This window comes from Artemia sp. Qi Xiang Cuo, chromosome 9, assembly GCF_049724085.1.
Source record: "Artemia sp. Qi Xiang Cuo chromosome 9, ASM4972408v1, whole genome shotgun sequence".
NCBI classification, from domain to species: Eukaryota; Metazoa; Arthropoda; class Branchiopoda; order Anostraca; family Artemiidae; genus Artemia; species Artemia sp. Qi Xiang Cuo.
In genome coordinates, this window is record NC_142802.1 from 20,599,143 (window position 1) to 20,612,688 (window position 13,546).

At 33.8% G+C, this 13,546-nt stretch overlaps 1 protein-coding gene across 5 annotated transcripts in view; it reads right to left on the reverse strand.

Moving 5' to 3' along the window:
* The window catches only part of LOC148948433 (uncharacterized), a 52,907-nt gene that overhangs the window by 32,986 nt on the left and 6,375 nt on the right, over positions 1 to 13,546 (reverse strand). For all 5 annotated transcript variants that reach the window (XM_089094355.1, XM_089094357.1, XM_089094356.1 and 2 more), the window contains exons 2-5: positions 12,238 to 12,418; positions 7,939 to 8,181; positions 6,103 to 6,229; positions 3,331 to 3,487 (exon numbers count right to left, since the gene is read on the reverse strand). In XM_089094355.1, coding sequence (XP_088950481.1) covers positions 3,331 to 3,487; positions 6,103 to 6,229; positions 7,939 to 8,181; positions 12,238 to 12,406 — 696 coding nt within the window. In that variant the 5' untranslated portion in view covers positions 12,407 to 12,418. The remainder of the gene's footprint in view (positions 1 to 3,330; positions 3,488 to 6,102; positions 6,230 to 7,938; positions 8,182 to 12,237; positions 12,419 to 13,546) is intronic.

A 13,546-nucleotide genomic window follows, 5' to 3' on the forward strand; every position in this document is an offset into this window, starting at 1 on the left:
TTTTCTTGGCCCCTTAATTTAGCCCAACAATTCTTTTCGTCAGAAGTGCCTAGAAAATGTAACAGATGTAACAAATGCAATACCTTATACTAAAGAAGAACTTCTGAAAAGTTGCCGGAAAGACCCAACACAAAAAAAAAGCTATCAGGAAACCTTATGACAGAATTCTTGCTTTTCCCTTCAGTATAACGCAACAACTTTTAAATGAGAGCTTTGATAAAGCAAGTTTAAGAAGAAATGTATAATTTTTAAGTTAGTTAATTTGTTTTTAGTTTTATGAATTTGATAATCAGAGAAAAAAATATCAGCAGCTGAATAGTGCGAAAAAAAAATGCTTTCTTCAATAGGAGATTAGAGCATGACAATTAAATTCAGTACTTGATCCTAGACTTCAATTTTTTCTAGTATTTCTTTCACCGAGATAATCAATTTCAAAGCAAAAGAATCCCAGCTCTTTTGGATTTGTGACAATTCGGCATTATCTTGCTCATCTTGAAGACTCTTACTAGGAAAATATTAAAAAATCATATACTTGGCTTAATCTAATCTAATTGATCTTAATCTAATTTCTAATTATCTCCAAAAATACTTATATCTTGTTAATCATAATGTATTAATACAAAAGTGGCCAACGAATTCGATATTGACTTGATCCTTGTAAAACTAGTTGCCTTATTCCTGTCAAATATATCGCAAATCATTACTCAAGTCCCTTCCCTGTCTGCAATGACTACCACAAGGAACCCTCAAAGCAGCCCATCATTTTCCAGGTCTAAAACACTTCGAAGAATTTTCCCAAAAGCCAGAAATACGTTGATGACTTAACAGTCCTTGAAACTTGCTATAAAAATTTTTGTTCTATATTTTTCAAATCTTCCGATGAAAATTCCAAAAAAGGCAATTTTTCAATAAAAATACCCCCCAAAAAAGGTACTTTCAAATGCAATTGACGCCACTGAAAGAGTAGATGCCAGAGAGGCTAATTTAAGAATTAGTCATTGCTTGAAAGAGGAAATTTATTTTTCGGCGCTGGTATATGATTGATGAGATACTCTTTCATTGTTGCTTTCTACTCTGTTTCTTCTGTTTCCTTCCTCTCGTTTTTTATTTTTTTCTTTACTTTTCCTCGCTTTTTTTTTAATTCGGTTGATCTTTATTCATTTGGGGAATATAATTTCATATTTCGAGACACGATATTAATATGCAGTTAAAATAGGACTATTTATCCCAAAATCGAAAATACAATTAAAAATCTTCCATTCCACAGATCCTTTGTTAGTCCTCAATCGGAACATAAGCATGTTCCGTATGCACCCAGGTTTTTCAAGTGAGGACTCGGATAGAATTCGGATAGAAGGACCCCTGAAAACTTTCATCCTCTCCCCAATATCCCTACCATCAAAATCGCCAAATAAAAGTATATATTCTTTCCTTAAAAATATTACCAGTGGAATTATTATTATCTTTTCATGGATTGATGTTTTGTGTTAAGTATTTTGCTAAAATTCTACCGAAAATTTTCTATGCTATGGATCTATTTAATCAATGTGAGCATGAGCACGATGGAATGAGGGGATCTTCTAAGTATGTTCAACCCCGAGCGTGCACTGAGAGATCGAGGTTCTCACTCAGGCACTGCATAACCTAACTTTGGAATGTGCATGGGTCGGGTTTTAATATTGGTCTTTCTGTTGGTACACTGCGGGGTCATTTAAAAACTCTTTTACTAACCCTTTGATCATTTTAATTTTTATTATTATTTTTTTTTTTTTTAATTCAGTTATGGTCTTCCCGCTGGCACATTCTATTGGTAGGGTTTCCCCATGGCTCCACTTCACTATTTTTGGTGTTTTGTTTTAGTATGTTCTCCATTTGGCTGCTGGCTTGGGATGATGCTTGGTAAGTCATACATTTTCCTTTCTTTTTTATCTATTTACAAAAGAGTGTGATTATGTACAAATGCAGTTATATATTATGTTTTTGTTGTTTTTATTTGTTATCGGTTGCCTGGTAATACGAGCTAGACTCTCAGCCGGGCATACCCATATTGTCGTTGTATTTAGTTTATAAATAAAAGAACCTGAACAACCAAAAAAGAAACTTATTATAAACTTTCAAAAGGGTGAAGTTCTATACTCCCTCCTACTAAATCACAGGTTAAAAACCCTAGATACCAAACCGAATTATCTGTTTCGCAGAAAAATTGCAGCACCAAATCTTTACATAAAAAAAATCCCAAAATATACTTCCCGCTCAGAATTCGCCCACCCGCTGATGTTTTTCACCCTGTACCCCGTCCATTGCCTTACTTTAAGGTATGAAAAAGAAAACTAGCCCCCATCCTCACATCTTACTTATGTTTGCGGTCCCATCAGATTTCTCGTTTGTTTTATTTCTGTCTTTTTCATTTTTTCTCATTTAAGCGTGATTTAAAAAAAATCTCAATTATTTGGACTATCTGTCTTGGCTTTTCTCTGTCTACAATTAGCCATGTCTTGATGCAACCTATGCAACCAACTGCAAAATAGTTGATAACTTCAATTCAAAGAAGTTCCACAAAGAAGTTCCTAACGTGTAAATTCATATTACAAGGTGTTTATTTGTTAAAGCCTTATATAATTATGGTAAACACAAATTGATGATCGTATGAATTTTCCTTTTACTCAGACGAATCCTGGCTTGTTGGATTTCTCGTTTGTTTTATTTCTGCCTTTTTTAATTTTTTTCACCCTTTTTTCTTTTTTATCTAGTTTCGTCATTATGTTCTTTTCGAGGTTGTTCTGACTCAAAACTGCAAATTGTGTCTGCCAAGTCTTAAGACAGTTCATTTTATACAATAAATATTTCATCATATACACTTACTTTTATGCATATTTCGTTGACTACAAAGTTACTAGGCTCAATACAAAAAACAGTATCCCAAATACCAGTAAGGTAAGTAAAATCACAAGAGCGAATACTACAAACTAAGCCACATGGGATCAATAACACAGCACCGAGCCATGCCGATTTCTTGGCTCTAATTCCCTAAACAGCTGCCTTCTGAGCCTTCTTCTTCCTGAGTGAGGAAGAAGGAGCTGCACCAGGAAACTCTGAATAATCCAAAAGTTTCCACGTACGGTCTTATCCACTAAACGGTCAGGGGAAATTATATAATGAAGGTCACGTCAATCCTTCGGCGCTACCACTCCTTCAGAAAGAAAGCCTTGCAAAATACAGGTTTGAATAATCCACAGTTTCCGGTTGTGGTTTTATCCAGTGTGCTGTCAAGAGAAAGCATATAATAAAACAAAAATCCGTATAACAAAATAAGTATATATGTAAACGTACCTTTTTGGGTTTCACGTCAATCGTTTCTTCATCAAAGAAAGGAGCGGGCAATCGAGATTCTGGAAGTTTCCCCTCCCTTGCTTCTGAAATAAAGCCCGATGTTGTCATCATAACACTTGTCACTTCGCGAACTTTCTGCTCATCGTCACCATACATCCTGTCAAAGATAACATACGGGGTAAGAAATTATAAGTGGTGTCAAATTTTTAAGAGTACAATCCCATTTTTATTTATCAATAGAGTAAAAATACGGAAATATATAAATAATAGGCAAAACTTGTAAAAAAAAAATCGTTCCGTCAGAACAGCACGCCACTTCCTCCTGACTGATTAAAATTGCATAGGCTTTTTTTAGAATCATGGTTGCGGCAACCAACCAATGTAAAGAACCAAGTCCAGCACAAAGTAACCAAAAACCTAAAAAACATGTTTTGCAAAAAGGCCTGTCAAGTGAGGAACAATCTTCATTTAAAGCTAATACAAGAATGCCAAGTATTATCTTGACATATGTTAATAGTTAAGGTTTAAGGCGAAAATAAATCAACAGAAATTTAGAAAAACAGCCAGAAACTGCAAAAATGGTGTCAAATTGAAATCTAAGCCATTGGAATCTTCATAGTCAAAATCCATATTTATGAAAATTAGGAGTCACCCATTTTGAGCACAAAAAATCTCTTTTTCGCATGGGTGATGTGTCTCCTTTTTTTTTATGTCACCTTATTACAAAGCTTTCACAATAGATTTTTAGATACAAGTTTTGATTTTCTTTGTTTACACTAGTTTTTTTTTTCTTTTCGTTGATATAGGTTTTCAAAATTGAAAATAAAAATTTAGGCATTTATTTGTTAATCTTTAATAATATCGATTTCATATATTTACATTTTATTTACAGATTAGCTACCATATAGAATCCAGCGAGGAAGTCATAAAAAGGATGCAAGGGGAATTGGGACTTTACGAAAGAAGAAAGCACGAAACTTGAAACAGATTGGGTTGAAGGAGGGGCGCGTATAGCTCTGTTGGCCTCAGGCGACCTGGCGCACTGAGTGAATTGAATATAAATAGACAACGGCGCTCAGCTTAAGTTGTTTAAAAACTAAATTGAATAAAAAAAAAAAAAAAAAAAAAAAGGCCATTGATCATACCAAAGAAAAACTTTTCACCGGCCATAGAGAAAATAAGAAAATTTTTTATAAGATACCAAAAAGAAAACTATCTACTTGACACTACAATAAAAGAATCGTATTGACAGGCTTAGTGATTCTTGGCTGGTTAGTACAAGACAAGACGAGTCACCGCTGCTTAGACCAAAGAGAAATAATCCTGTTGACATGTTCTAAATGAATCTTTTTCCAAAAAATTGTGTTTTCTCCAGTTCCCAGCATTGCAATTTAAGTATTCTCGTGAAATCCCCCAGAAGAAGACTTCTTGATGACAACTAGTCATCTGTAAGAGTTTGCTAAATGTTACATTCCTGCTAAAATATTACAGATTCTTGCCACTAGATTAAGTAAAAAAAAAATTCAGAATCGGTAACCCGTAAATTAATCAGCGAAGTAACGACCCTTCACAGAGTTATGTGCGGGCGATACAACGAATTCTAGAGTTCTTAGAAATGCTCCCTCCGCCTTGAAATTCTAACAGACAGGAGCGTTATGATCTGCTCGTCTTTTAAATGGATAGTCTCAGAGGCATATCCATTCAAATAGATACGCCACAGAGACACTGTGGCCTGTCTGAGCACTCGATAGAACTTACGGGCGCCGTGTGCCTTACACGCGGCTTCCATCAAATTGGACATTTCAGTCCAGTAGTTTTGCCAGTCTATTCTAGATGACTTCTTAGCTCCAGCTTTTCATTTCTTACACTCTGTTTTAGAGCAGGACACTTGACATTTGTTGCGTAGCTTAATGTTTTTTTGGCTAACATCTAACACTGCTTTTTTAGCTCCAAGGTACGAAGAACTTCTTTCGCAGACAACTGCTTTCACTTCCTATCTGCAGAATCCTCAGGAATCTTCTCCAGATTTCCTTTGTCATTCACAGTGGACAAATCAAGACAGTTTGGCAAAGGCGGGTGAACTTATCCTTAATGTTAGAGTTGCTGTAACTCTTGACATCTATTCTAGGAATAAAATCTGTGACATGAATTCTAAGGATAATCAGAATGTGATCTGAACCAGGGTTGGAGCATGTATTGGCACCAAGATACGAATCTAAATTCAGCACAGAACTTTCGAACCTAGAGATGACAAGTACTCAGTTTATACAGGGCTCGGTAACTCCGTCCTTGGAGTACCCCGTAATCAAATGGTTTTTCTGATGCTGGGACATCGTATTGCACTTCTGCCGTATGATCTGTTTTAAAAACTGTGTTGCGAATTAGAACTGCTTGTGTTACGTCGACTTTTGACTTCATAAAAACTCACTTTGAGATAACATAGCCCAAAGGAAACCATGTTTTTGTGGTTTTCAATGATTAATTGTTTAACACAGGAAAGATAAATTATCTAAAATTACTTGGAATGCTCACACATTACTAAAATATAATTCCACGTTATATTTTGTGCTAAATTTAGGCCTAAAAAATCCCTTTATTTGTTTCATACACCTCACCTTGACATCTGCCTATTCTGACATCATCCTTAGGCCTCATAATTACCTATTTTGACCCTCATATGTTTTTGTATTATAATTATTTAACACAGACACATACTTAATTAATTTGCATTTCAACTTATTCAAAAAATATAAGTAAATAAAAGAAAATAACCTTAGACGTTTAGATAAAGTCGATTCATTTGCTTCTCCAGGTCGTTTCATGGTCGGAGAATTTGTCGAAGGGATGTCAACACTGACTGACGTTTCTGTGTCAAAATTTTCTGGAGCTGGTTGATCTTCTAAAAATTGAAAACAATTTTATTGTAAGTATATAATTGAAGCAATTTCAAAGGTTGATTTGATATTGCTGCTGCATGGACTTATTTTTGCTTGCGCGCCTAATGGCCGCATCTGACGCTTGGAAACTTCTAAGATAATAGCGAAAAACCGTTTACTGAACTGCATTTAAAGGGAAGGTCAACAGAGCAATTTATCTTCGACCGCCCTTCTATCCTCCTAATCCACATTGCCTTGGTGATTCTCTCTTCGACAACAGCTTGGCAAACGGTTTTTGGCAATTATTTCAGGAGCGTCAGAATGTCAGCCTCTGCTTTTAGGTGTGACACTTAAAGTTAAGTTTGTGTAAAGAGTGGCCAGCCAGAACACAGACATAAGTGTACAGATGATTTGAAACATGAACAAATGTCGAAATAATTCCTTCAAGTGACTATAATTGTTTTTCTGGTGTAGACTATACTAGAGAAATTTTTACCCGAGCTAGCAGCAGAGCTCCCAAAACTATGCAGCTTGCGGCAGTTTGTTGCTGTCTTTATATATCTAAGCAGGCATATCAGCTGAAGACCTACTGTTTTACGCACATATCACGCTGCTGATATATAATTCAAAAAATGTATTTGATACTGCAAAAAAAAATATAGAAACGATCCTACCCACTTCCCATATTCTTAAAGAGGTATTTCAGCTAAAATCTTATAGGCTATTCGAAAGGAGGGGCAAGATTCTGTTAAGACCTAAAGGGATTTGAAAGCCTCCAGTAGAGAGGCTTCCAAATCCCAGTTCGAACATAAAAAAATAAAAAACGCATGAAAATTGGTTTGCATGCATTTTCGTTACGCTTTACGAGTCGAACAACATTTCGGGGGGGGGGGGGGGGTCAAAATCAGTTCCCCTCCTGGATACAGACTCCCAGGGTACATTATCCGTTGGTCCAGGATTTATAATATACTCATCTAGGGGCAGGGTAGCTTAAGCTTTGAATTACTTCATCAGATTTATCAATGCTCGATTTTTTGAAGTGATTTTTTGGGGTGGAAGAGGAGGGGGAGTAAAACTTTAACCCCTTCTGGGTGTGTATTTTTTTATCTAAAGCCTAACTTCTACATAATTGTTGGAACTCTGATTACAGAATATGGCAAGCAATATTTTAGAATAAATTCAGCTTTTGTCATTAATGTTGCATTGAAAACAACACTGATATAACTCCCATTCCAATGTAATATTGGTTAGAAGCCATGAAGCACTTGCATTTAAATTCTTGAAAACATTTTTAAGAACTAATACTTAGTAGATTGAGATTATTTTTGTATGAAATAAAATGCCAAATTCACCAATAAAAAAAGCATTTTCTTTGCTCTGTAAATTCACAAGGTAACTATGAGATTCGCATCAAAATTAAAAACACTATATTTAATAATTAATGATGAAGAAAAAAATTGCCTGCCTGGCAACTTTTAATTAAAAAATTAATTAAAAATTTAACTAATAACAAAAAACCTAGTTGCCTTCAACAAAGCTTTTGATTTTTGCCAATATTTAAAGCAAATACTTTGCAAATTCTAGCATTTTTTTTTTTGAAAAATTCAGTGTTGAATTTACCTTAAATACAGAACCACAAAAAACCAATTTCAAATTGATTTGCAAAGTCTAGCATAAGTTATGTCTTTAACACATAAAAATCGACAGTCTATCACTACAAAACAAGACTCACCTTCCAGAGATGGGTTCATAGGAGGTAAGTACTCTTGGATATGGACAGGCCTTGTTAATACCTCCCGACTTCCAGGTTTCATAAAATTCAGCTGAGACTGAGTTGGCACAGGGAAAGAAGCAACTGCATGTGATGGAGGTATAGGATAGACACTTTGCACATATTCTTCTAAACCAGGTATTGAGACCTCCATATCATCAAAGGCAAGTAACAAGTCGTCCAAAGTAGGTTGTGTTCTTCCAACTTAAAATTATTATAACATTATCACCAGTGCCATATTCAGTATCTTCAGGGGGGGGGGGGTAAACTTTAAAAATGCATCAAAAATTGGTTTATATGCATTCTTGCTCTGTTTTTATGAATGAGACCAAACATTTCGGGGAGGGGGGGGGGGAGAGTCAAACCCCCTGCCCCCCACCTATATACAGCATTGATTATCATATATTTCTATATAGTCAACTATTTTGATGGTAAACAAACTTTAGTAGAGGAATTAAAAATAAAAAGAAGACAGAAACTTTTGAGAGAATGTGCTGCAAGGAAGAAACAGAAGACAAAGTATTTTTTTTTAATGTGCTTGCCTAATCTATATTATATAATATAATAAATATTATAAATATTAAGCACAATAAATTTATAAGCGGATTTTTCACTGCATTTATTATATATTTGTGAATAATCAATTATACTAAGTTATCAAGTAAAGGATCATGTTATAAGTTTCTCAAAACTACCAAGTTAAATATAAAGCTTCCCAATAATGTTCAATTGACCAGCTATCTTCAAATCTTTACTGTCCTCAGCAAAACTTTAGCCCTTGTTGATTAAAAGCCCTTTGGTTACTTCAAAAGGGAATTTTATGAAGATTAGCTTTCAAATAAGCCCTTGTCCATCTCTCAACAAACATCCATTTCACAAAATGATGCCTTAAAAAAGGAGATATAACTGTTACTAAAACTAAAATTTAATTGTCCCTAGTTTTCAAGAGGGGTATTTGCTAAGACAATATTCCAGAGGTGCATTTAAATGCAATTATAATTTGCCATACAGGTTTCCAAGAGCTTAACACATTTACAAGAGGTTTCAGGCTTTTATTGTAATTCTAAAAAGTTCACTTTTTTTAGGTAATTACTAATATCTCGTAAGTTACACCTAAATAATAATTACCAGTTTTGAATCATTGTCAAGTGAACATTTTCTACACAAAGCATTTTCTTCGAAAATGTGTTTTTCTTTCACTGCAATAGGCTGCAATGATTGCAACTACTGCTACAATCAATAAAACAATATAAAATTCTTGTTCTTGTCCCTCCCTCCCCCCCCCCCCTCTCCTCTGCTGTATCATTTTACATGCAACTTCCAATCCCTATTTATTGTATGCTCAGTTTTAGCTTTATTTTGTGCTTTATATCATTTTTTGTTTCACCTTTTCAACTAATTTCATTGATGTGGGCTATGTTATTCATTAATTATGGCTTTTTGTTTCTAGACTCCATTGATACAATGATAGATTTCATAACAGACACTTATTCTTTTCTCATTTACTTCATTTTTGATATTTAATATGAACTTCAGCAGTTGTGCTGAAATCTAGCATATCTCAAAATTGAATTTTCCCTATTTATGTAAGAAAAAGTCATTGATAAGTATTCTTTAGTTGCAAAGCATGGTCATATTGGTTATAAAATGGTAATAAAGATATAGGAATGTATCTTTCCCTATATCTTATGATAGTATAGGGAAAGAGAAAATGCTTTTAAATCTATTTGCTTATTGCTAATTCTATAAAAAAACATAAATAAAGCTACATTACAGACCAAATTTTGAAAAATTCAATATAATTTTTTGGCAATACTGATGAATGGTTTGAATTTCAGATATATCTCAGGAATTCTATCACAACAGGATCACAACATTGACACCATGCTAAAATAACACTTTACATTAAACATTGAATTATCTCTTCACTGTCAAATGGTCCCACCATCCCTACCATTAGATTTGTCATCTACTATTGATTGATAAGTCATCATATACAGCAAAGAGTTCAAACCTTAATTCTTTCAGTAATTTGCAAACAATCAAGAGGTAGACATGACTTTGTTAATATTTTGACAGATTGGACAAAAAGAAGGACTTTTACTAAGAAAAACCCTTTAAAGACATTTCCATTCATTTGGAAAATAGCTAGCATTCAATGCCAGCTTCCTAGATCCCAGGGCTGAAATTGATTTTTTAATTAATTTTAATTAAATAAAAATAAAGCAGTAAAACCATAATTAGTCACAGTTTTTGACCCTATTTTGAAGGTACCATAAGAAGGTTCACTGATCAAATCTGGCTTTTTGGCCATTAAAATTCAAAACTTTGCATACGGGATAGTCAGTAGCTGAACTTGAAGGCAATAGTGTTTGTTTTTAAATAATAATTAAATTAAAAAAAACAAGTTTTTTAAACTGAAAGTAAGGAGCGACATTAGAACTTAAAACGAACAGAAATTATTCCGTATATGAAGGGGGCTGTCCCCTCCTCAACGCCTCACTCTTTACGCTAAAGTTTTTTTATTGTTTAGAAAAATAGAGTTGTGAGAAAGTCAAACTTTAGCGTAAAGAGCGAGGCGTTGAGGAGGGGACTGCCCCTTTCATATACGGAATAATTTCTATTCGTTTTAAGTTTTAATGTCACTCCTTACTTTCAGTTAAAAAAACTTGTTTTTTTTTTTATTTAATTTTTGAACGTTTTTGAATAAATGCAGGTTTTGATCTTGGCTCACCGTACATGAATAATTAAAACAAAATTTGTATATTATATTTGGTTAAATGGCTTTCTCGAAACTTGTTTAATTTTATTTACGAACGTTTTTATTAGTAATAAATATACGTAACTTAGAATTAACTTACGTAACGAACTTCTATATTCATAAATTTTTAACACGTATATTAGGGGGTTGGCCCCCTAGTCAATACCCTGCTCTTTAAACTATAGTTCGAATTTTTTTTCCAGTTCTTTAAAAATGACCTCTTAATCAAAATCAGTTGAAAAACTTGTTTTTTTTTTATTTAATTCCTGATCTTTTTCTTGAATAATGCTGGGAAATCCGGCGCCCCCTTCATAGCAATGTCCCTTCCCCCATGAAAACTTCCTTCATGGAAAGATCCTTCCATATAGCCCCCGACCCTCTCCTTCCCCCACCTACCAGAAAAAATCTCCTCTGAAAAAGTCTGTATACTTCCCAATAACCAATACTATATGTTAACATTGAGTAGCCTAAAGTTCATAACTTTCAGCCCTCCCCCTGGGGACTTTGGGGGATCAAGTCATTCTAAAAGACATTTTTATCATATTTTCGACCATGCTGAACAAAATGGCTATCTCAAAATTTTGATCGGGTGACTTTGGGAAAACAATGAGCGTGGGAGGGGGTCGAATTGCCCTCCATTTTTTTTGGTCTCTTATAAAGGGCACTAGAACTTTTAATTTCCGTTCCAATGAGCCCTCCCACGATATTCTAGGACCACTGGGTCGATACGATCACCCCTGGAAAAAAAAAAAAAAAAAAAAAAAAAAAACAAAAAAAAAAGCATACGTGATGTTTCTTATGGCAAAAAATGCAAAAATACACATTTTTGTAGATAGGAGATTTAAAGCTATACAGTAGGGTTATATGATACGCTGAATATTATGGTGTGATTTTCATTAAGGTTCTATAACTTTTAGGGGGTCTTTCCCCCAATTTTCGAAAATCAGCCAAATTTTCTCAGGCGCGTAACTTTGGATAGGTAAAATTAAACTTGATGAAACTTATATATTTGAAATCAGAATTAAAATCTAATTCTTTTGATGTGTCTATTGGTATCAAAATCCCATTTTTTAGAGTTTCGGTTACCATTGAGCCGGGTCGCTCCTTACTTACAGTTTGTTACCATGAACTGTTTGATTTTTTTCAGAATTTTCAATATATACATTTTATCTTGGTATACTAATTGAATTTTAGAAAAACAGGAGCACCAATTCACAAAAATGTAGGGGGAAGTGGGGAGGCAGGGTTTTTCTTTTTAACAAAGATACAAAAAAAATGTATTTTTCATGGCCTAGAATAAGAGACAATTTGTCTTCTTTCAATGAAAATACCACAAAAAGGTGTTTTATGAGGTGTAAAGAGAGGCCTTCCCCCAAACTGGCACCCCTATCAAGGGCCTTAAGTAGAATACAACCATTATTTTAAGTCAAACACTATTTTTGGTAGACCATCTAGTAATCTTAGAGAATACATTGTAATGAAAACAAATTATTACTTACACAATTCAGAGTATCTATGGACATGTTGTCCTGTTTCACATATAAATCTCCTTGTTATTTCTGTTAAAAGATCTAAAGCAGACACATGAGCATTAGTCCATCCAACAACAGTACATAGTTGTGAAACACTGGTTTTTAAGACCTTTGATGCAAATTCATTGCTTGCCATTTCTCTGGAAACCTAAAAAGAGTTTTAATCTTAATAATATGTTTTTTGGTGTTAAATATATATATATATATATATATATATATATATATATATATATATATATATATATATATATATATATATATATATATATATATATATATATATATATATATATATATATATATATATATATATATATATATATATATATATATATATATATATATATATATATATATATATATATATATATATATATATAAACATGATAGATGCAGACTAACCTTGTGATGGTCTCATTTATAAATATCCACAAAGATTTGGTCTGTTTATATAGAACACAGTACAAATGCAACTTTGAATCAAAAGTTAAAAACTAACTTGTAGAGGTGGCGGGGAGCTGTGTAGTAGGCTCTTATGTGTTTTTTTTTTCCAAATAATTCTGTTGCTTCTTGAATGGTCTACATTCCTGGAATTCAGTAAGAAACAAATGTTTGCATTAAAGATGTCTCCAGATTATAGACATTTTATGCCCTTTTGTTCATCTGTGAATATAAACAGAGAATGCCCCTGCCCTGTTCCAACTGGCACCCCTGCTAACTTGTTGCCTAGCACACAATTGCCTCTGCAGCATAAGCCTGATGTTGTCAGTGGAGCAATGCATTTGGTAGCCAGGGATTGTCTATTTGTACTATGTGGCAAAGGTATGTCTATTGGCAAACTCTTATGACATCTGTCACAAGAGGCTGACCTCTTCAAGTGCCAAGTATTGGCTGTCTTCACAGACAGGGTCAAGAGGACACTGAAATTGATTATGCATTACTGATTGATTGGATTAAATGCTACTTAGTAAATAAATTTAAATCATTTTTTTAAAAGAGCCTGAAACCCCCTGACAGAAATGGACAAACCTTTGATTAACTCAGTAATGAGATAGCTAGAAATAGACATACCCTTCAAGTCAAAATTTCATCCTGAATCCAAATATAATATTGATTTTTGGTGGAAATAAACTTTATCCCCACCCTTTAATGTGCAATTATACACCCTGAATTGTATATATGCAATTTTCAGACAAACTAAGCTGAAACTCCCAACACTTGTGTACAACAGAAATAGAGGTGATGTCATTCTAACCAATAAGTTGTTTTTTTTATC